Source organism: Macrobrachium nipponense, chromosome 13, assembly GCF_015104395.2.
Source record: "Macrobrachium nipponense isolate FS-2020 chromosome 13, ASM1510439v2, whole genome shotgun sequence".
NCBI classification, from domain to species: Eukaryota; Metazoa; Arthropoda; class Malacostraca; order Decapoda; family Palaemonidae; genus Macrobrachium; species Macrobrachium nipponense.
The window spans coordinates 57,091,790-57,117,209 of NC_087206.1; the positions used below are offsets into that span (position 1 = coordinate 57,091,790).

Consider the following 25,420-nt stretch of genomic DNA (forward strand, 5'->3'; position numbering starts at 1 on the left):
TGTTTGCTGAAACAAATGGTCCCAGGACTGTACTTGAATGTTAGGGAGCTATAAGGATATTTCTCTCTATTAGTGTGAACCTCGCCATGTAATTATATATATATATATATATATATATATATATATATATATATATATATATATATATATGTGTGTGTGTGTGTGTGTGTGTGTGTGTGTGTGCGTGTGTGTGTGTGTGTGTTTTTTTATTAGAGTTTTATTTGAGCTGATTGGTTAATGTAGTTTTCTTTTCAAATATGATATCTGATAAGTTTTTCTTGTATAGGAAAGTGCTACGGTTAATAAAAAGAACTTACGGCCGAATTAAGCAAATCTAAATAGTCTACTAACAACGTATTCATTATCAAAGTTGAGCAATTAAAATAACGAATACTTGTAATTAAAATAGATAAATAAAAAAATCTAAGAGAAAAATAAGTATGCCCATAAGCATAATAATAAGAGAAATGAATTGGTGGTTGACAATATCATTAAGAATATCAAATTCTTTGTTAATATAAAAAACAATGACGAGGAGGTCCATTACTATTGTTTGAAAAAAAGCTGCAAAAGACCCACACAACAATGCACGAAGAGTGTTCCCTTAGAAACCACCTGAGCGGCTTTCTGGCTGTTATTCTTAAACAATAAATAGCTCCTAGGCCTAGGCAAGGCAAGTGTAACTCAAAACAAGTTAGACACACGCACAACTCTGATGAGAAAGGAGAGCTTCCCGAATGGAAGGGAGATCATTGTAGATCTTTACTAACGTATGCACACCACAAATACAAACACACGCATGCATACACACATATACTTATGTAATGTATATATATATATAATATATATATATATATATATATATATATATATATATAGATATATATATATATATATATTATAATATATATATATATATATAATATATATATATAATTATAATTATTGCTTGGCGCCGCCATCCCTTTGTCGCAGATCATTTGGCTCCACTCTCTTGACGATAGCTAATTTTGGCACTCGTTAATTTGGCTGTGAGTTCTTTTGGCGCCATTTCATTGAGATTAAAAACAAATCGTCGAAAGATTTAACAACCATCCGTAGATTAGAGTTTCGTTTTGTAAAAATTTCGCATTTAAGACTTGATATGATAATCAAACCTGTTGATAGTCAAAGCTTTAACGACCATCCATAGATTAGAGTCTCGTTTTGCAATCATTTTCTCATTTAACACTTGTAATGATAATCTAACTTGTTGTCTTTTCATCTTTGAAATCTTCACTACAATTTTCTTTCTGTTTTGTACAGCCCATATCAGAAATGGCGGAAAACTTGCTAAGCAAAAGAGACATGCCAAAATTTGCACACGTTTTTGCTACATTTGATAAATGTAGCAAAAACGATCCTTCGATAAAGTTTTGTAGATGTGAGTTAAAGAACGAGTGTAAAGCTAGTAAATGAAGTGATCGGACATTCTCATTGTACTCCATCAGTAAGTGTGGAAGTTGCTCAAATCAAAACAAGTATAAAACGCAAAGCTGAAGGAGCGCATGAAGTGCCGTCATCAGTTAAAAATGATTGCATTGATAACAGTTCTCAAGTTGCTCTGGCAGCATTACCAACTTCAGATGCCATGAAAAAAATGGTACGAAGAAAGAAATCAATTACGTATATTCTGCTCCTCCAAATCCTGTTAGTTCAAGAGGGTTATTAATCCCTGACGAACGGTGGCCAACCTGATGACATTTTAATTGGCGATAGTGGTCAAGAAGATGAGAGAATTTTAATTTTTGGTAGAAAGACCGTAGTAAAATTTTAAGCAAATCTGATGGATGGAAAGTGTAAGCTGCCTCCTTCGTTATTTTATCAGGTTTACGTTATTATTGCAAGAGGCCTGGAGAAGTTATTCCTATATTGTATGCTTTATTACCTAATAAGCGTCGAGCAACATACTTTAGAATATTTCAGATGATAACTGATTTGTCTGCAGACTTGCAGTCAAAAGGCATTTATTGTGATTATCAACAAGCGGTTTTCTCTGCGATGGGAGAGTGTTTTCCTGGAGTGGAGCTGAAAAGCTGTTTCTTTCATTTTGCAAGTCATATTCATAGCCATCTGAGACACCTTGGGCTCCACCATTCATACAATAATGATTCCGACTTGGCCATAAAAGCAAAAATGATCGTTGCTTTATCTTTTGTACCAGTTTCCCACATGGATGTCTATATCGATGCTTGGTCGGAATACTGACCTGAAGAACTTCAACCATAAATGAGTTGGGTCGAAGATAATCATGTTGGGGGACCACTGAGACGAGGCAATGGGCGACGCTCACCACTTTTTCCCACAGAAGTGTGGACTGTGTACAGTCGAACTACATCTGGTGAAGACCGAACAAACATTCTGAAGCTGCAAACAGACAAATACATGCAGAGCAACAAATGAACCATCTTGTTATACGGAAATTTATCGATAGTATAAAGAGAATTCAAAAAGGACGTCAACAACTGATTCTTGAAATTGCTCCAAATCGAAAACTTCTAAAATACATTAGGACCGATGAACGCATTTTAAACATAGCACAACAGCTTGATTTACAGGAACCACTAGAATGTTGGCATGGTTGGGCATACAACTGTGAAATGCATTAAACTGTTTGTAATAGCATTATTTTTTTATTATTATTTTCATATTGTATTGTATTTCTAAAAATAAAACGAATTCTTTTTAATCATTATTTTTCACCTTATAAAGAAATAAATAGGTAAATAAATATTTAAATCAGTAAATAAATAAATAAATAAATAAATAAATAGATAACTAAGGTAAATAAATATTTAAATCAGTAATAAATAAATAATAAATAAACAATAACTAAGAAAGAAAAACAAATACAGACACATATGAATAAAGAAAGAAATAAATAAAAAAGAAATGAAGAAACAAAACTAAATAAGTAAATGAACTGATGTATGAGAAAATAATCACAAAGCGAGACTAATCTATCAATCAACATTCGACTTTTTGTTTTTTATTCTGAATTGGCGCCAAAAGAGCTCATCGCCAAACTAACAAGCGTCAAATTGTTTATCGCCAAAATGGTGAAGCCAAATGATCTGCGCTAAAAGGGCGGCGGCCAAAACGTACTGGACTCTCTCTGTCTCCTCTCTCTCTCTCTCTCTCTCTCTCTCTGTCTCTGTCTTTGTCTCTCTCTCTATATATATATATAAATATATATATATATATATATATATATATATATATATTATATATAGCGGTAAGGGTTTAAATGGAGACATCTGTTTCATATGGGTGTTTATTTAATGCAACGTTTCAGGGACCAGCCCCATTTTCAAGCTGAAAATTATAATTATGAAATAAAATTAAAATAATTACTCATCTAAAAAACATACAATAACAATACTTAAAGCAAATTAAAAGAACGCCAACTAAACGCAAGTACCATTTCCAGTAGAGGAAGGAAGACGAGTGACTAAAAAAACAAAAACAAAACACGAAGGCATCTCTGTTGTTTACGCCAGGTACAGAGGGGTGGAGGCAGTTTGGTTGTTCAGTTTTGGAACAATCGTCTTTATAAAGAGCGATTCGAAGAGCGCTAGCTGCTGCGGAGAAGACGCTTTTGAAAGGATCTTAAAGTTTTTATATTCAATATTGACTCTGCATTTCTTTGTGTGGTCAGGGATGCTGGAAAATTCAGGAGATGATAATTTGACTCCAGTACGGAAACTCACCCTCCTATAGCAATCTATTCGGACCTTAAGAAGTCTTCTTGAGGCTCCGATATATTTTCCTAGATGACATCTAGGACAAGTATATAAATAGACAATATTAGATGCCATGAGAGGGTTTAACTTGTCTTTATATTTAAAAATTGATCCAATTGTCAATGGGTTTGTTGGGATCAGCTGACATTTTATGGCCGGACAGTAAGTTCTAATAATCTGTTGCATTTTGACATAGAATTTCGGATTGATTAAAAATGGTCCACTGGCATAGAACGGCATCCTAGGTACAGTCTGAATAGCATTGCTAGGTAAAAGTTTCATATTCATAAATTTGTGAAGGCATTTATAAAATAAACTACTGGGATAACCGTTATCAGTAAAATATTTCTTTAAAAAGGTTACCTCATTGTGGAATTCAGACCATCCAGAAGAAAGGGAAAAAGCCCTGTGGAAAAGAGTAAAAAGAGAGTTTATCTTAAAATTGAAATTACAGAAACTATAGAAATTCGTGCCCAAACCTGTGAACGTCTTCTTTCTGAAAATCGACGTGTAAAATCCTGAATTATTACGAGACACTTCTATATCCAAAAAAGCAAGTTTTCAAAAGCGTCTTCTCCGCAGCAGCTAGCGCTCTTCGAATCGCTCTTTATATAGACGATTGTTCCAAAACTGAACAACCAAACTGCCTCCACCCCTCTGTACCTGGCGTAAACAACAGAGATGCCTTCGTGTTTTGTTTTTGTTTTTTTAGTCACTCGTCTTCCTTCCTCTACTGGAAATGGTACTTGCGTTTAGTTGGCGTTCTTTTAATTTGCTTTAAGTATTGTTATTGTATGTTTTTTAGATGAGTAATTATTTTAATTTTATTTCATAATTATAATTTTCAGCTTGAAAATGGGGCTGGTCCCTGAAACGTTGCATTAAATAAACGCTCATATGAAACAGAAGTCTCCATTTAAACCCTAACCGCCATGTATCCCGTCTGATGCTTCCCCTTCGGTTGATATATATATATATATATATATATATATATATATATATATATATATATATATATATATATATATATATATATATATATATATATATAATGTATATATATAATAAAAACGCCAAAATATAGAAAGTAAGTACTATATTTCAGAGACTGCTGTCTCTCTCTTTAGGTAAGTAATGACTGAGAAATTACAGAAAAGGCAGTATTTATACCAAGAAATCCATCCTCCACAAGTAATCCTTTTTACTAGGATCACCCTGGTTAATAATTTCTCTTAATCTTCTTAAGCGTTGGTTGAAGAAAGATTTTATCTGTGATATCTGAATCCTAGGCGCCCTTTGAGATGTCCATTACCTGTCTTTGTATAATCAAGGCTGACTCTATCATCTGGCTTTTGTACCGACATTTGCTGCTATAAATCATATGTGACAAATTCCAGTTTATTCTGTAGATATGGTTATCTATATGGTTAAAAATAACAGAGCTTTGTTGTCCATACCTAGTTGACCGTTTATGTTGCATTAATCTCTGGGGAAGTGATTTACCTGTGAAACCGATGTAAGATTGGTTACAGTCCAGACATGGGATTTTGTATACTCCTGGTCTTTGGGGGATTGGCTTTTGTTGGACGTTAATCAGGGATATGGCTAGGGTATTTGGGTAGGTAAAGGCAAAAGGATTAGATATTCTGAGAGTCTGTGTCACTCTCTTAATCCTGTCAAGGTGTGGGATTTTTATTTTATTGTTGGGTGTCTGTCTGGTCGTGTCTTTGGGGGGGTCAGTAGGAAATTATGTTTGCTTTACGAATCGCTTGTCAATCATATGGTCAGGATAACTCAAAGACGAAAGCTGCTTACGAATTAGTTCCAATTCCTTTTCCAGGAAATCTGGGGAACAAATTCGTAAGGCTCTTAAGAATAGGTTGCTGGCTACGCCTATCCAGATAGAAATGTTATGTTAGCTAAAGTAGTGAATGTATGAAAGTGAAAATGTTGGTTTTCTGTATATGGTAAATTTTTATTCGTTCGTGTCTCTAATCATTAAAACATCAGTATAAGGAATTCTGTTGTCTGTTTCCCATTCAACTTTAAATTTGATGCTAGGCACTATGCATTTAACTTTACAAGGAATTCGTTGACATTGCCCCACCTATTATCCCAAAATGTTAGAATATCATCTACATATCCCATTGAAAGTATGTTTTTGGGCTCTATTACATTTATTATTACTATAGTTTCAGAGTATTCCATGTATAGGTTGGCTAAAATAGGACTTAAACTACCATTGCTACACCGGAATTTTTGCATATAGAATGACTTCCGGAATGGAAATACGTTATTAGATAAACATAATTCAACTAACTTCATTATTTTGTAAAGCGCCAATGGAAAATGATCTGAATAAGGGACTAATATTTCCCTCAAAAACTATAGAACTTCCTGTACTGGTATTTTTGTGAATAGGAAATCTAAATCAAGGCTTAAAAGTTTTATGTTGAATTTGTGACAAAAATCTTCCGAATGTCTAATGTGACTGAGAGAAAAAATGCCTAAGAAAGGGTAAAGGAGGCTAGCTAACCATTTAGAAATTTTATAACTGAAAGCTCCGGCACATGAGATGATGGGTCTAAATGGAAGATTGTCTTTGTAAGTTTTAGGAAGACCATAAAATTAAGGTAGTTTTGGGTTAATGAATTTAAATTTCTCCAGTAGTTCAAAGCTCTTTTTGTCTTGGCCAATTAATCTTACTTTCCTGAAAAAAGTAAGATTATAGTATAGTCCATCACTATACTGTAACAGGAAATAGTAAATACAAAGCCACAATAATGTATATGAGAGACTATATTTATCCAAAATACAAAAAGTAAAACGGTCCCCTTCAGCCGTTGTGCATAAGGTCAAAAGTTCTTTTTTAACCTTTTCTGTAATGTATGTTGGAAAAATACAGTCTCTCATAATATTATGCATTATTGTGCTTTTTATTCAATTATATATATATATATATATATATATAATATATATATATATAATAGATAGATAGATTAGATAGATAGTATAGATATATATAGATATATATTATATATATATAATATATATATATATCATATCTATATATATCTATAATCATCTATCTATCTATCTATCTATCTATCTATATATATATATATATATATATATATATATATATATATGTGTGTGTGTGTGTGTGTGTGTATGTATGAGTAATCAAAATATCAATCCACAAATATCGTTTATGCCTAATTCCATTTTGAAATTTTGATTGATAACTCTGTCACAGGCAGGATTCTAACCAATGCCTGGTTTATTTCTACTACGATAGTCTGAGACTGTTACCAGTCAGCTATCAAGATAGATGTAAGTTGATTATTGACTATGTTGTACGTACATATGCCTGTCGCATTCAAGTTCTATACTTAGAACCAATGTCAACCCGCCATCATCAGGATAAGTGATTGGTAAGTTTTGAACATCGGCCAATTATGATTTTTTATTCGTTTATGCAGGAGGTTTATTATGTACATACACAGTAAGCCGCAAATACTGTTTAATTTCCAGTTCATTACACCCTGGGAATAACTTGCACCCTAGGCGAATTATGATTGATAAGTGCTTTTATCTCCGCCAGGATTCAAACAGTTGCTTGGTTTAAAAACAACGATAGACGGCAGCTTTGACCACCCAGCTACCAAAAGAGATATAAGTTGATATCGATTCTGTTATACATGTGCGTGTCGAATTCAGGTTCTGTGCTTAGAATCAGTATCTATATTCATCCACCAGGACGGGGATAACATAAGTATATCGAGTCACTAAGGTATGAGATATTTCTTCTCCTTTCCGGCTCCAAGTGTGGATTATATCATCCACATCGATCAGAGAACGAGATATTTGAATTTAACGATACCCAAACGTGCAAATATAAGTTTTCTCATATTAGTATTCTGATAATATCGTCTCATACTGTTTTTTTTCTACTTTTCTTAATTTGGGTAAGGTAGATTTAAGGTCTTTAACTTTCTCGGGCACTATTACCCTCATTGTTTTTAAACTAATTTAATCTAAACTTCATAATGCTCAGTTTTTACTTACATTCCTTTATACCTTGAATATCCACACTAATCAAACGAGGCAAAAGGCTTGAATTTTTGTAAACTGGTAATTGTTTATATAACTTACCATTTATGGTAAATTATAAAATTACGATAGTTTTGAAGACCTACTAGCGTTCTCGATTGCACATTAAATGAATCGTTAAAGTCTACAGCTCTTTACGCTCATAAGGCACGATCATAAACAGCATAACCCTCCGACAAACAATTTTATAAAGGAGAGATGATAAAAAATTGTTCTGTTTCCTTTTTTCTTTGCAGAAGACAATATTTCTTTTACATAATAAATTCACGCAACTTTCCATCAATAACAGAGAGGTATAGGAATATCATAAGAAACCGTGAACAAACAAATTACTGTTAGATGGGCGGTTTGCATAACTTTCCTGCCATTACCACAAGTAATGACGTAACCTGAGCTTAAGGAAGCCTTGGAAGCCGATGCTGAGGAATTCTGACCCAAGAGATAATGATCAAGGAAGATGCGGCCATTATCTTCTGATATCGTTAGAAAGTAATCTCTTCTCATCTCTCTCTCTCTCTCTCTCTCTCTCTCTCTCTCTCTCTCTCTCTCTCTCTCTCTCTCTCTCTCTCTCTCTCTCGGACACAAATATTATATATATGACCTGATCTCGGTCATTTGTGGGTTAGGGATATGAAGGAAAAACAGGAGAGATAAGTTTACATGCATTCGATGCAGGATATGCAAGAATAATAATCGAGGGGACGTTTAACACAAGTGTATTCTTCTTAGCTACACAGGTGGCCTTTACTTGTAATTATTACGTTAACTATACAAGTGCACAACCGGACGGCAGGTTAGACTGTTATTGACACTCATGGTGACACACGTCTTTGTGTGTGGGCCGACGGGAATGCAGGCACTGGGCACTCGTCTCGACCCAGTCTGTTCTGTATGAGACCAGCCAACGAACTCATTTGACCGCTGGTGTGGCCTGTTTCAAATGCCCCCTTCACACGGTATCATTATGCAAGAAGCTGATTGGTTATAGAGATGAGTGGCACTCTTTTGAACTGCCCAAGCCACACCAACTTGTAAAGTCTTTGGCGGTTGACTTGCGCTGTTGCACATACACACAGTATCACTTATAACGGTTTCACGGGACTTCAGAATACCACGGAGAAGTATATTCAAAACTGTATTGAATCAGCTCATCACTCCCTCCCCAGTTCTTGCGTCCCGCAAGACATACACTGATCTGATGATTTGCACATCTTTGTTCTTTGAGTGCCATACCGCCTTTGAGTACCATACCATCCGTTTTGTGCAACATTTAAAACTATTAGGGTAGGGCCATTTGGCGGGTTACAAACACAAGTTACAACAAATGAATCTCACGCCTTACAATGTGTCATACAGAAAAACAAATTTAGGTTCACAGTCAATAATACTAATAAAAAATGAGTAGTCACAGCTCCAGCTCGAAAAAGCTAAATTCATAAACAAAACTTCACACAACATGAGTCAAAAATGAAACGTTACTCATAAGAAATTTGGTAAAAGTATAAGAAAACTCACTGAATTCCTTCTGCAACACAATAAAAACAAGAAAAAAAATCAAAATTCAAAGATTACACAAAAAATAACTTCTTTTTTTCAAAATAATCTCACATTCCCACATCATCGATGGAAAATCACAATTTCTGACAAAGCATAAACAGCGTTGACAATGATATGAAATTTTGGACACAGTATAATCGACATCAATAGAAATTAACAAAAATGAGATGCATTGCAATAACGTGTTTAATATGACTTGCAATTCAATAAAATTAATAATGCAATAAAAAAATACAGTTATGAGTACATAGACTCACTCATTATTATATACTTGGAACCGAAAAAAAGATATTTTTTTTTATTTAGACACCAATTTCTCAGCAATAACTGACATGAAACAAAAGCGTATAAGCACGTTTTTGTTATTCTCTGTTCACTTTGTGGCTGACATAGAATAGCTACTCACCTAGGTCCTGAGTTCACTCTTACATAGGCCAAAATTTAGGTAGACCCGACTTGCTATTCGCAAACAGACAAGCCCACCTGAACTATGCACTCCAGCAAGGTGCTCTAGCATCCTCTGATCATTTACCAGTGATCCTGACCTTGGCCACAAAAAGCATTGTGATCCCCACTACGCCATGAATATATCCCACTAATGCAATTGGGAGAAATTCAAGAATCAACTGGAGATGGAAGCCCCAGGATTGAATGAGCAAACAGGAAATAAATGACAAAGCATACATCGACAACAGATTAAATACCTGGTTCAAAACCATTGATACATCAGTTGACAAGAATATCTCTACAATAAGCCATAGAATACTAAAAGCACCTGTGGCAAGTGACCAACTGAAATTGCTTCTATGGCAATTTGAAAACCTCGAATCAGCCTCAAGACTTACTGGTTGGACATGAGAGACATTCCAAATGGGCAAACAATAGCAAACCCAAATTACAGATGAATAAAAAATCCTCCACGATAGTAACTGGGAAAGTGTCATAAAAACAGCATATTATCTTTATGGACAGCCAACTAAATTCTGGGAAAATATCAGCCATCTACTAAGTAAAGAAGGAGATTGTGCTCCATATATAACTGATAAAAATAGAAAAGTTTAAAAGTTTACCAAGATGAAGAAAAAGAATTGTCATTTAGAGAATACTGGAGGGATACCTTCAGAATAACTGATGAAGAAAATAGAAATTTTGACAGAGAACAAGATAGACCTATAGGAGAGGCAGTGTTGAAAGAAAAGGATAACATCACACCACATCAGAGTAGATACCAGTAGGTTGGATCCCGATAATCTCATGACGAAACCAGCAGAATTAAATGAAATAACATATATTATACAAAGAGGAAAGAAAAGAAAATCCCCAGGCAAATCAAATATCAGTAAAGAGTTACTGCAAAACCTACCTGCTGCAATATTGGAAATACATAGAGAATTAAGCAATGAAACGATTAGCATAGATTATTTTCTAGACCTTTATAAGGAAGGGTTGATAAGATTCATAGGGGAACCAGGGATGGACCCAAGACAGGTGAAAAATTACCGTCCAATAATTCTTTTGGAACTCCCTGGTAAAATTGTTAACAATAATAAAAAACAGGCCGATGAAATTCATTTATGAAAATGGGCTAATAAATAGGAACCAATATGGATTCACAAAGGGAAGAGGAACCCGGTTGACCACTGCAGCATTGTATGAAAATATAGTGTTGTCTCAAACGGAAGGACTGGGCTGCAATATGGTTTCAAGGGACATCGCAAAAGCCTTTGATAAGGTAAGGCACAATGGCCTGAAATACAAAATCATGAACACTGCCATGTGCGGCTTCCTGGATAACAGGAAAGCGTAAATTAAAATGGGGAAAATAACAGGTCCTGAATTCCCACTACTAGGTGGAGTTCCCCAGGGTAGTGTGTTGGCACCCATCCTTTTTAGCTTCTAAACTAGATAGGTCACTGCCATCGCTGCTGGCTATCACCAGGTTATATTCGCAGACGACCACGCACAGTTAATAACATATCCAAACAAACGAGGAAAAATTATGCTGGCTCTTAAAACAGCCGAGAAATAAAGAAGATAAATGAATACAGCATCTGCTGAACTGCATGAGAAAGGGGAGGTCAACAGCTAAGAAGATCAGAAGATTTAGTTCTGTCTCTTTAAAAACGTATCTAACATTATTTGCAAAGCATTGGTAATACCACAGCTGGGGTACCCATCAGCAATATTAGCAGCAACATGTAAAACTACAATGATGAAGTTACAAGCCATCCAAAATATAAACATGTAGAAAGCATACAAAGAAATACCACCATATTACAATACAATAAGGGAATTTCATGTAAGAGCAAAAATGGAGAGCTTCAGCTGTAGGATACATAGACTAGCCAATAGGACATGGAGAGAAGCTGTAGACAAACTGAAGAAGGAAGAAGGCACCTCAAAACATGGCCCAGATTAGGACTTAAAGCCCATCACTAAGGTTCAGTTATACCACGGCGTCAACACACGATGCTCTGTAATTGACAATATTTCATGAAGATCGGTGTTTGTCGTCTGTAGGGGCGACTCCCGTCGGAACCTTGCTTTGTCTGACCTCTGATTCCATTAACGGCACTTTGTCATCTCTGTCTGTAATGGGCAGTCTCTTCTAGAAGCTTACATACCTTTGTATGGGCGAAGTTGATAACGACAGGCAAACGTCATTCCCATATAAGGAGGATTTTTTTTTCTGCATGCTGCTTGGCTCCTAAAGTGTGGTATGGTCTGAGACCACGTGGTGTCGTTTCTTCAAGAATGGGTTTTCATCGAATCGCTAATTAACAACAGTAACTGACAGGTGATGACGACATCTTTGAGCAAACACTAGGTGGATTTCATCTCGCTGCAGTCACTCTTGGAAAAAGAGATTTCTTTTTCAATATATTTCTTCAGCGTTATTGCATCTACCAAGGACAACCTCATTTTAAGCTTCATTTACTTAAGCAGACAAAAATCTGAATGGAGAAAATAAGCTGAACTGCGTATCCCCTATTGCTTAAAATTCCTCCATTTGTCGAACCATTCTGACTTATTTATTACAACCTTCAAAAAAGTCTTCAGTCCTACAATGCTAACGAATATCTCAGGGTACAAAGAAGATGAGCTGTACAAAAATTCCTAAATTCCTGTTTTTTCATGAAATCAGTTCATTGTATGGTGCTACCTTGGCTTGCACCTAAATATGGTACCCGTGAAAGCTAATTTTTCTCTTATTTAATCGAACTTTTTGTTAGTCCAACACTAAGAACTTATCCTTTATTCTTTAGTAGGAATTACAGCATTGTCTGATATAATTTAAATAACAAATCATGGCGTCATTACCTTTGAGGCAAGAGAGATGAAAATGGCCACAAACACGTACTTTTATTAGGCTCAATTTGATCTTAGATTAAAACAAAATCTGTGATTTTCTGTTCTCTCTTGAAGACTAATTTGCTCTTCACACAGTTTGATAAACCACTGTTTAAAAATGAACATTTTGCACTACAATGAAATGACGTCGAGTGCATGTCTAGGTCCCAAAGAGAGAGGAAAATCACATCATTTGTATTATCTTTCCCTTTAGGAAATGGAAATAATGAAACTGTTTACTCGAAATTGAATAATTTTACATGTGGGTGTCATTTTGGGTGAGGGTATATTAATAAAATCTTAAGCCACAATCCACACACGTAAGGATAGAGTAATAATGAAGCACTTTTGACTTCCCTTCAGTTAGAAAACTGTTTAATTAGTTAAGGTCGCCAGGAAACCAGCCAGTTAGATGTAAATTAAGTTTATTTACACAAAATTCAACAGCTTGAGACAAACGGAATGGCAAGATAGGCCATGTGGGGAGGGCACAGAATATTGTGTTAAATTATTCTATCATTCACAATAACATGAGAGATGGGCCGAATTCACAATCTATGCAAGGCTGGTTGCCGATTTTTGATGATATCTTCTAAAGTAATTGGGCACTGGCAAGGAAGCAGATGCACGGATGCACGGAATCGGCAGGAATCTGGACATTCCAGGTTAACAAACAACACCAAACAAAGACTTCTCTCACAACATTTATGACTAATGCACTATGAAGGATGCCTTATGGTGTGGCTTGATATGCGAGGATGGCATGTCCGAGTCTTTGGGGAGCACCAGCAAGCACCTTTGTGTAGGCCTATGGACAGGCAAGGACGGATAAGCAAGAAGTGAGGGCGATAAAGATCGCTGAGCATCTGCTTTGGGGGTAGAGTTCACCAGCGCCCCCTCCCCCCCTCCCCCCCCACCCCGCCTTTGGCAGGTCATTTTGAAAATAGACATACAGCCAGTAACAAGGTCGAGGCATTTAAGACTAGGCCCATGTGTTATGCCGCTAGTGCTTAACGGATCTACTATACCCTCCCACAAAACTACGCAGAGGACCGGAAATTCCTGTCGTCCTTGTCTGGCCTTGTCTATGCTGATTTTCCCTAAATTCCCCCCAAAGTCGTACGACGTGGAGGTAAAATGGCTGCCGCTTCTAGCTAAAATCAAAATGTAAATACTGGCGAGGGGAGGCGGGATAAAAACCGTAAAAATAAACTTACACAAGCACTGAAAGGGATACAGTGCTTTGGAAGGTCTTATTTCTTGATGAATGCGTGTTTCTTGTAACATATCATTTCTTCCTTACAGCATTGATTTACGTTAATCATTTTTATTGCATGTCTTCAGTATGTTTGTAATGTTTTCAATGGAAATAATTTACATAGAAAATTGACTGCTTGAGCTCACATATTAGCTTTCACAAGAACTCTTCATGTAAAAGGGAAAATTTGGCTCATTGAGAATTCAGTCATCCCATTTCAACTTTGCCTTCAGGGGCAACAATGGACTCAGGGGCGACCTCAGTTGCACCTCCAGTTGATGGAAAGAGCTCGCGGTCTCGTTGCTGGCATCATTTCTGCAGCAGGGGAAGAAACGCAAAATGCTCTTGAGCAAATACACAGAAAAAACAATGTGATATTCCCCAAAGAGGTAGGATGCATCTCATGACAAATAAACAAACAAATAAATAAATAAGTCACTTGATTATTACTTTTCCATTGATGTACCCTTACCAGAAAAAGATAGTTTAAACCTTACTCATGTATCACTATGATCAGAGGACAATTTTTCAACAGCGATACATAGTTAAGCTAAAGATTTTTCCTTTATTTTTTTAGTGAAAAAAAATGTGATCCCAATCATAAGACGCTTTTAACTGGGGAGATGTACTCCTAGTTAAATTTAGAATTTAAATTTATCGTTTTTAATTTCCATTGTTATTTTCTTTCGAGGTTATTGTTTTTTTTATATCGAATAGAATATCTTCCAGGCTATCCTACCTGACAAGAAAAGATACCTGTACGCTTGTTTCTATAATCATTTTAATCCTTTCTAAACTCCAATAAATATTTGAAATAAACACCTGCTTTACCAAATTTTTTCTCATGGATGTATTTTTAATTTAACGACAAACATTGCAAGGACAGACTCCAAAAACTTGCATCTTCTATTTCTCTTTCTTTGTTTTACCTCGAAGACCACTCACCCACGGAACAAGCCGAAAAACACTATTCAATAACATTAATCTTTTTAATCAACTAACTGTTATAAGTGTTACTTAGAGTATCCAAAAACTTTATTTTATATTTCAGTAACTTTAGAGTTGCATAATTTTTCTTAAATGACTTCTGTAAAACAAAAGCCATATGACAAATACTGACTCATGTTGTTTATTGTATTTTATTTTTATTTTCCATTTTTCATCAAACCTTGTCGCTTTATTTTCATGCATTGTCAGTGGCTATAAGAAAATTATAACACTGCCCAGATGTCCAACGAAACTCAGGAAAAAGAAAAGAAAATGCACCACAAATATTCGTATCTAATCAAGATAAAAGATCAAGAGTCAGCACTTTGTAACTGGAAATACTTTAACTTCATCAAAATAGTAAGATATTTATGCGAAAGTAGAAACTAACATTTAATGACAACCTGACTCGCTGATCCTTAAGGCAGACTCAGACATCAGAGATTCAAGACTGCAATTAGCGTAATGGCTTGGTTTGGCGTCAGTTGCGGACCTTGGGCTACCAAAAAATAATAATAATAATAAAAAATAAATAAAAAAATAGATAAATAAATCAGCTGATTACGACACCAGTATGACGAACGCAATGTACAATTACGACAACATTGCATAAGTCAAGATAAAATCACCGACATACGTAGTCGTACAAGTATGTCGCCGGTGATCTAGGCCACTCCCACTTTTAACGGCTTTTAGGGGACGGCGATTGCTGTGGAGGTCATTATGACATACATAAGACACATGCCGACTTGTATGGGGAAAACTTGAAGAAAATGATTACAAACAAATTCTCATTTTAAACATTTTAATTGTTGAAATAATGTAAATATTGTATTTTTTTTATTTTTAATTAAGAAAAACAATATGTAAAAAAATGAAATATTAACCTAGTGAAGGTGCCGTCTGGGCTCTCTTGACTTTCGATGTCAAGTTTCTTCTGGTCAGGCCTTTTTCCCTCGATGGTGGGAATGATGGGCACGTCCCCATCATCGCCACAAGCACCAACTTCAACTTCTTCAGGGGCATCAGGAAGGGCAATGGCAGTAGCAGTGGATTGTAGGGAAAGAAAAAGGGAAATTTATTAATATATTCGGAAACAGCATATATGAAACATGAAAATCATGTAAATTCTGTTTTTTTAATAATCAGAAAAAATACAACATATGAAACCAATACAGAAAAGAACAATTACCATTTCAATAATAGTGTCTGGGTTTTTTTTCTGGCGGACAATCCTGCAACCAATCCTCCAACATCCTCTCCTCGGGATCCAATAGGACGACACAAGACGTTGTCTTCATAAGAAGTTGCTCAGATCCCTTGCCGACCATCTCTGTATCCATCGTTGACTCGTCGTCGTCTCCAAGGATATCCAACTCGGAATGGGATTCCACGACTGGTTCCTCCTCGACGTCAGTCATGACCAATGAAGTTGACTTGAGATGAATCTTCGCTGAAATGAAACCGACAGGCGTCATCTGAACCATGGCTGGGGCCAGCTGCTGAAGATGTACTCGGCTCCGCTGAGTCCTTGAGGGTTTTGCCAAGTACATCGTGTGTCGTATTGGACACCGTACATCGAAATTGCTACTCACATCTGCCGTAATCACGTTAAGTCAGTTAAGAGGGCATGCCGACACTCTCATACGTTGGCATGAGAGTGTTGACAGTTCACGTGGCTCGACCATGACAACGACGTGCAACAACTAGTTTTCGTCAACACTCAGCAGACGTCGTGAAACTCAACAACTGTGTGAGGAAAATGGAGATTTGAGCATAATAACGTCATAATTCAGTCGTAATGCGGATGTTACAACATGCGTGGGCTTGAATCTCCAACGTCTGAGTCAGCCTTTAAGGTTGTTACAACGTGAAACTCATGTCGCAACCCCAATGTTGGCAAATTTATCGGGCTTTTAAAAGATGACTTTTTTTATATATTCGGAATAGATATGCCATAGTTCCGAAAGCATTTACAGAAATCCTCGCATTCTATTCTTCTACTGTATGCATGCATTCTTACATGCTGTCTTGCACAAAATTTTCATGCAAGAAGACATTCGAAGACAGCACGAAGGAGAGTGTCTTGAACACCGAGCTTATAGTCACACTTGAGAGATCAACGCATAGGTTCAAAATGGAAACTTCAGCTTTAAGTTCAAAATAAAATCCCTAGATCGAGCTCAAGAAGAAGATAGGCACAAATCGTAATAGGGGTATGTGCATAATTAACATTTCCTCCAGTTTAAACAGAACCAGCAGGAAGTGGATCGTAATTCTGACGATGCACTAATGGAAAGCGTGAGATGTTTCGTTGCTGACGTCATGTCAACAGCCATTGAGACGCATGTCAGAGGACATCGTAAACTCAGTGACAATAAACTGGTGCTGATGTTCGAGGTAGGACTTGTTTATTACCTTATTCTGCTTATGACCCTCTTTCACCTCGCTGTTCTTTATATGTGACCTGTCAAGAAAGCAGTGGCTAAACAAAATCTCCCTCCCTCCCTCCAAAAAATTTCTTGCTATAAATTTCTCTTTTAAAATTCAGAAAACCTGTTACATACAACACCTTGAGTACTGACACATATCGATTATTTTTCTATAATTTTATAATGCAGACAGGTTTTATATATGTATATATATATGTATATATATATATATATATATATATATAGTATATATATATATATATATATGTATATATATATATATATATATATATATATATATATATATATATATATATATATATATGTTTATATATACATATATATATATATATATATATATATATATATATATATATATATATATATATAAATTCTTCTGTTAAAACAGGAAGGGTCTCAAGTATAAAAGGCCCATTTAAAACACCCTGGTTTAAAGTTAGGACTATATTTCGGTGGACTGTCTCCCACCCTTATCAAGTAGTAAATGACATAAGAAGTTACATTGGCAAAATATATAGGGGGAGATATGCCCGTTGGTGATGCCTGGGGTACCGCTAAGCTGGCGTTGGCTCTGTTAATTGTCTTAATCTGCTTCATTGTTGCCTTAAGGAAGATGTTGCCTACATGGTCAGAGAGTCCCAGGCTCCATTGGAAAGGTTGCTCCTATTATCTTGTTTTTTTTATCATTGGAGATTCTACTATCTGACATTAGTATCAACAGCTGCTTTTGTATAAAATTTGGGATGAGTTCCATGTTATTTATATGATGGAAAATTGCCAAACTATATTGTTCATATCTAACTGAGCGCTTATGTTGAGTTAATTTCTGGGAGTGATTTTCCTGTGAATCCATAGTATGACTTATCACAATCCCTGCAGGGGATTTCATAGACTCTTACATCTTTAGAAACTGATTTCTGCTGAACATTAATTAAGAATTTCTCCAATGTATTCGGATAAGTGAAGACGAAAGGGTTGGAGTGGCCTAAAGTTTGTGTGATCTCTCATAAATTATCCATGCGAGGGATTATGATTTTGTTTGTGAATTTTTCATTTTCCTTGTTTTCTGTGGGTTAGAAAAAAATTTTATTTGCTTTATGTATGGCTTTTCTGTTATATGCTTGGGGTATTTTAACAAGATAAGTTGATTTCTGATTCTTTCAAGTTCTTTGTTGAGAAAATCTGGGAAGCAAATTCTCAGGGCTCTAAGAAATAAATTACTTCCTATGCTGAGTTTAAATGAAGTATCATGATAGCTGTAAAAACGTATGCATGAAAGTAAGAATGTCACTTTCCTGAAGAAAGTGAATTTGTAGTTCTTATTAGCTCTGATGATTAAAACATCTAAAAGGGGGATTTGGTTATTGTTTTCCCAATCTACATTAAATTTTATGCTCGGGATCAAGGAATTTAATTTTTGTAGAAAGACATCAAAATCTCTCCCCATCGCTTTTCCAGTAAGTCAAGATGTCGTCTACTTAGTGAAGCCAAATTATATCTACAGGTTTGATAGGGTTTACGATTATTTTTCCGAAATACTTCAGATATAGATATATATATATATATATATATATATATACCCTCTGGCATTTGTATCAACAGCTGCTTTTGTATAGAATATGGGATGAGTTCCAATCCACGGAATGGCTCATGTAATTTATATCATAGAAAATTACCAAACTATATTGCCCATATCTAACTGAGTGCTTATGTTCACTTAATTAAGGGTTAATCTCTCTGAGGGAGATCTTAATGTGAATTCATAGTATGACTTATCACAATCCCTACAAACACAACAACACCTACCCCCTGCCTAAAAGATTTATGATAGCTGTAAACTCACTCTGCGAGCTAGGCATAAAATCACTAGATCAGAAAAAGACTGTAAAATTGTGTAAATGGACAAGAGTTTCTACCAAGAAAAGATAAGTGAACTTTTAAATGATACAAGTAGCTTAGAGAAATAAAAAAAAAACCCGAGACATAATGCCCCAATGGATTTCTTAAGAAAAATCAGAAACATCAGTAAGAGTAAGAAAAATATAGAAATTTAGGAAAATTAAAGCAATCAATCCCAAATTACCTTGTCTATGGCCAGTGAAATCACCAAATATGGAATTTGAAAAGAGGATTAGCAAAAACATGCAAGCCAAACACTGGAGAGAAGTAAAATATCAATTACCATTCTTAACTAATTAACAGTTTAAAAATAATCAAACATATTATTTACTTATCGTAAACTGGCAACAAGATGACACCTCCTCTCCCCCCAAAAAATTTTTTAACTAAAAAAATTTTTTTTAACCCAAAAGAAATTATTGACATTATAATTGGTATTCAAAAATTAGAATTCAATAAACGCAAAAATAAGAAATAATCACATGCTGAAACAAATACAATCAATCGACATAAATACAAGATTTCTTTCACAGCTGTAAAAACCAAAATTCTCATCAAGAAAATTGCACTTATAAAAGATGACACAAGAAAAAAAGAGGGGAGGGTGGAAAAGAAACAAGGATGCAACTCACAATTAGGGCACTAGAATTAAAAAAATATCATTAATATATACTAGAGAATATAGTACACAGAAAACCTCAAAAACCAACTCCAACGATTTTTTTCCCAAGAGCTACAAGGCTCTCACATAAGTACATACTTAAGAGCTACACTGTTTTAAACCGGGTTCAACATATCTGTTCATAGGTCATAACTATTTTACACACACTCAAAGTAGTTTCACTTTGTTTCACATCGCTCATTGTTACAATGTTCAGCAAAGAATAGTCCTGTTTATATTATCATCGTGACAACACAATAGATCACTATAAAAGTGGCCTGCCGAATACATACATCAACATTGGACAACACAGAGAAAACCAACACAGTTCTCCCCTGTGCAATCCCAACACCCAAAAATTTTGTGAAGTGTAGTTATGCCTGAAAACAAAGAATGCCCGGATTAGTAGCTGTCAGCTAACAATGCAAACTCTCCGATTAATATCCTAATCACCAAATTAATCACCTCACCGTATTGTACCATGTGCCCATGACCAGCAAATACCAACATCCTTGTATACCACACCTCTCAGTAACATAATTTTTACGATATTAACAATTTGTATCTCATAACATCCATTCCATAACGCATTATAAACACATCACCAACCTTCATTAAAATAAACATTGCCACAAAATACGAACAACGAGTAGCATCTTCTACCTTCACCTATGGTCTTAATACTAAAAACTATTCCTAATTTTATAGCACTGGCATTTACACAATTCCTGTAAAGGAAAATGATGATTAATGCATATTCATTATACACTCACCTACCCCTTACAATGAAAACCTAAGCACCTACTTCAACAGCACACATACAGTAATTAGAACGATACAGATACTACCTTAATATCCGCATAGCCCTCCACAAGAATTTCTACTTAACGCTGCGAGAAAGAACATCGGTAACAATATAACTTTTCCTGGAATGTGTGTAAATTCCAAATTCCACTCCTGAGGCAGGAGACTCCACCAAATCAATCGTTGATTTTTATTCTTGTACCTGCTGATGAAGGTCAGGGGATTATGGTCCATCATGATCTTTACAGGAATTCATGAGGAAGAGAGATAAACCTGGAAATGATTAATGTCTAGTACTACAGCAAGAGTCTCCTTCTCCACAGTAGAACACTTCCGTTGGGCAGAGGACAATTTTTTTAAAAGAATGCGACAGGGTGGGAAATTCCCTGATTGTCATTCTGTAATAACACTGCTCTTACTACAACGTCACTTGCGTCCGTGGCAAGAGAAAAAGGAGGGTCAAAATCAGGAGCTCTCAAGACAGGGAAATTAAGAAGTACCCTTTTCAAATTATCAAAAGCCCTTTGTGTTTCGTCAGTCCAGACAAAAGCTACCTTCTTTCTTGGGAGATTAGTTAAAGGGTCGGCGATGTCAGAAAAATTCTTAACAAACCTTCGGTAATAACCTACTAAACCCAGGAATTTCCTGACATTTTTCCGACACCTAGGAATTATTTTTTCAATACACTCAACGTTAGCTTGTTTTGGAGCATCCTTACCATCACCAATTTCATGACCTAAATATACGACCTTTGCTTTTGCAAATCACTTTTCTTTAAATTGACCACCAACAAGGCCTTATTACGCTTTAAATGTGTTTCCCAATCGTCACTACAAATAACAATGTTATCAATATAACCGACACGACCTTCCAAACCGTACACCAACGTATTCATCAACCTTTGAAAACTGGCGGCAGCATTTTTCATACCAAACGGCATCACACGACATTGAAACAACCCTTGAGGTGTTACGAAAGCTGACAAAGCCCTTGCTCGCTTCGACAAAGGAACTTGCCAATACCCTTTTCAATAAATCAAATTTACTTATATATTTATATTTACCCATACGATCAATACAATCTTCAACATGAGGTAATGGATAACAATCAGAATTAGTCAACTCGTTAATCCTTCAGTAGTCAATGCATAATCTAAAATTCCCATCGGGTTTCTTTACCAATACAACAGGAGATGACCAAGGACTTAGACTATGCTCAATTAGACCGTGTTTTAACATATAAGCAACCTCCTTGGCAACATCTTCACTCTTGAAAGGGTTCATCCTGTAAGGAGGAGACTGTTTCACAGGCGTGGCATTACCCACGTCCACGTCATGTTCAAGGAGAGATGTCCTTCCTGGAACATCTGAAAAAAAACTTCCTTATAATCACACACCAACTTCTTCAGAGACCTACGTTTCTCATAACACAAATGAGAAATTGAACTACCAAAATTTTCTAAAGAAGTCTTATTACCTGTTGGCCAGTTACCATCATTACCATATTTACTGTCATTATGTTCTTCCTCTGAAAATGAATGAAGGTTATTACATTTAACAATCTTTTCAATTGTTGCCACAGGAATAACTTTCTCCCGTTCCCTAGGTGCCTTCCTTCTCTCAGGAGTCTCTACTAAATAATTAACATTACTAATTTTTTTCAAAATTTTCCAAGGACCTGAAAATGAAGCTTTTAATGGATTACCGGGAAAAGGTAACAACACCAACACCGTGTCACTTCAGAGAAGTTACAAGTCTCTGTTCTCCCGTCAAAAAAGTACTTCATTCTTCTCTGACTACATAACATATTCTCACAAGCAAATTCCCGAGCCTTCATCATTTTATCACCAAATTAGTCATGTAGTCTAACAAATTAATATCAGGAATGTCATCTTCCATGACTCTCTTACGACATCAAGAGGACCATGAACACAATGTCCGGAAACCAAATTGAAAGGTGACGAACCTAATGATTGACTTGGAACTGACCAAAAAGCAAATAAGAGATATGGTATTTCTTTATCCCACTCAGAACTGTGACTTAAACTATATTTCCTAATCATTGATTTCATAGTTTGATGAAACCTCTCCAGAGCACCCTGACTTTCAGGATGATAAGATGAAGTCGCATGTTTAATACCTAACTCTGCCATTTTCTCTCTAAAATACTTGCTAACGAAATTAGTACCATAGTCTGAATGAATTATCTTAGGCATCCCAAACCTGGTGAAGAAATCAATTAGTACTTCTACAGTCTTAACACTTTATAGTACGTAGTGGTATTGCCTCAGGATATCGAGGCATTTTATCCATAATAGTGGGAATATGAAATTTTTGAAAGTAAAATGTATTTCTCCCTAACTATACAAACCTGGAGTCCTTTACTTAGGATAGATTGCAGCTCAGCTGAAACTACCGGCTAATACATTCTTTTTATACCAAGGTAGTTAACTACTGGGCTGGTAGTTACCTGCCTGGCAGTGGGGAAGCACCGCCTTCCCCACCGGCGCACTGAGTAGTAACTTTGATTAGCCAGGACTTTGATGATGACCCCTGATATCAAGGGGGTGGGTGTTTGGCGGGACCATACAAGTAAATGACTCCAGGTTTGTATGGTTAGGGAAAAATACATCTTACTTTCAAAAATGTCGTATGTTCCGACACCGTATGCAAATCTTCCATCCTTTACTTGGGAGACTCATCCTAAGGTAGGGATGGAAGTCCCGTCTCACTGGCTGAGAATGGAACCCGGGATACCAGGACCTGGACTTATAGCTTGGGGTTGTGGATCCTTCACCCCGTGAGCCATGGTAAAGGAGTGAGCGTAGAACTCTCTTTGGCAACCAAAACCAGGCTATATAATCATAAAAGGTTTTTTGGGTTGCTGCACACTCCTCCTCGGAAAGGAGTGTGGAGACTGACTTCTGTGTGTCTACAGAAAAACCACTAGTCGGACATGGACTGCTTACCAGTATTGAAATTGGTGCCGGAGAACGGGTTTCGATGTTGTGGCCCCAAGTAAGGGGGAAGGTGAAGAGAAAATAGGCCAGTCATACTCTCTCATCCACCCCCAGCCTGACACGGAACCTCAATCCTCAATTCAATACTTTTGACCTCTGAGGGCACAAAGGCAGCTAAACCACTTGCTGAGCGGCTACCACAGGACCAAGATCAGCTGTGTCGAGGTAGCTGTGGGTACAGTCTCAAAGGTAGAACCTGGTGAAGGTGGAAGGGCAAGACTATATGCCGGCTTCCATCACCTGGGTTTACAGAGAGGTTCTTCCTGAAGGCAAGAGATGTGCTCATTCCGTGCACATTGTGACCCTTCACTTGACTATTACCAGCAAGTGGAGAAAAGGGAGGGGAGAGGGCACGGCAAATCACTTCTCGAATCCATTGTGGAATGGTATTCCTAGTAACACTCTTTTTGAAGGACCAGTACTCGTCATTCGAGACTACACCGTGTGTGAGTGGAGAGATATACTAAAGCTGTCTCCCTCCCCTCACCACTCTTTCTCTCCTGTATATGAGATAAATTTTTAACGTAAAGAATTATAATGGTCACTCATACCTTTTATTCAATTTCTTAATAGCATAGGGGTTATTTGTGGAATCTGAACAGACATTGTGTAACGGCACCTGGGAAATAATTGTGTTCAATTGTAGATATTGCAAAAAAGGTATATTTTAGTAATCATTCTGCCAAAAGGTAATGTCTTATACATGGTATTATTTCAAGTGCACTTAAAAACTTAGGATTTAAAAAACTTAACCCACTCAGGTTATTTAATTTTAATTTATTTAATTTTTTCATATTTCAGTTTTTTGTCTGTTGTGTATTTGATTCTTTTGCAGTGTTTTTAAATTTCTGTGTGTTCACAATTTTCTTAGTGTTTCTTTTAAATTTTTGTGGTGAAATTGGTACTTTTCCACATTTTGTGTTTACATGTTTTTCCATTCACAATTTGTTTGATTAACTTAAGTGTTTCTTAGTGATTTGAAATTGCATACTTGATCAAGTGAATCCCTTAATTTCTTGATTAGTTAACTTTCTTGATAAATTAATTATGATTTAATTCTATTTGATATTTAATTCAAAAATTAATTAAACTTTATGTTGTTTTCATGTAATAGTAAATTTCCCTGAGATTGTGAATTTCACTTATAAATTTTGAATTTAAAAATAAATTTTTTTTATTTAAGATTTTTATAGCAGTATTTCATTCACTGACTACCAGGGATAGGATTTTATATATGTAGAGTTTGAGTGATAGTTTGTGCTGTTTTCTTCAATATCCTTGAAGTGAGTTAGAACAAGGAGGTTATTTGAAATACTTGGACTTTTTAAAGTCGTTGTCGGAGTGATGCCCTAAGAATACCTCATACTTATTTTAACGAACTTAGTCTGATTTCTTGCATGATTAATAAGCCTTTTAAGGGATTACTGTTGCCTTTAGAAACTCAGTCATATTTTATGTGATGAATGTTCAGGTGTCTGGCAGTTGTATGTATGTTTGCGTGTGTATGTGCCAGCATAACTCTGAAACAGATTGAGT

General features: G+C 35.9%; 1 protein-coding gene across 3 annotated transcripts in view; it reads left to right on the forward strand.

Annotated features, from left to right (window-relative positions):
- LOC135225799 (uncharacterized) overlaps positions 1-25,420 on the forward strand; it is a 416,906-nt gene that overhangs the window by 261,477 nt on the left and 130,009 nt on the right. For 2 of the 3 annotated variants that reach the window (XM_064265289.1, XM_064265288.1), the window contains 2 exons: positions 14,295-14,450; positions 17,293-17,448. The exons of the other annotated variant lie outside the window; for it this stretch is intronic. In XM_064265289.1, the coding sequence (XP_064121359.1) occupies positions 14,295-14,450; positions 17,293-17,448 (312 nt within the window). The remainder of the gene's footprint in view (positions 1-14,294; positions 14,451-17,292; positions 17,449-25,420) is intronic. 3 annotated transcript variants of the gene reach the window in all.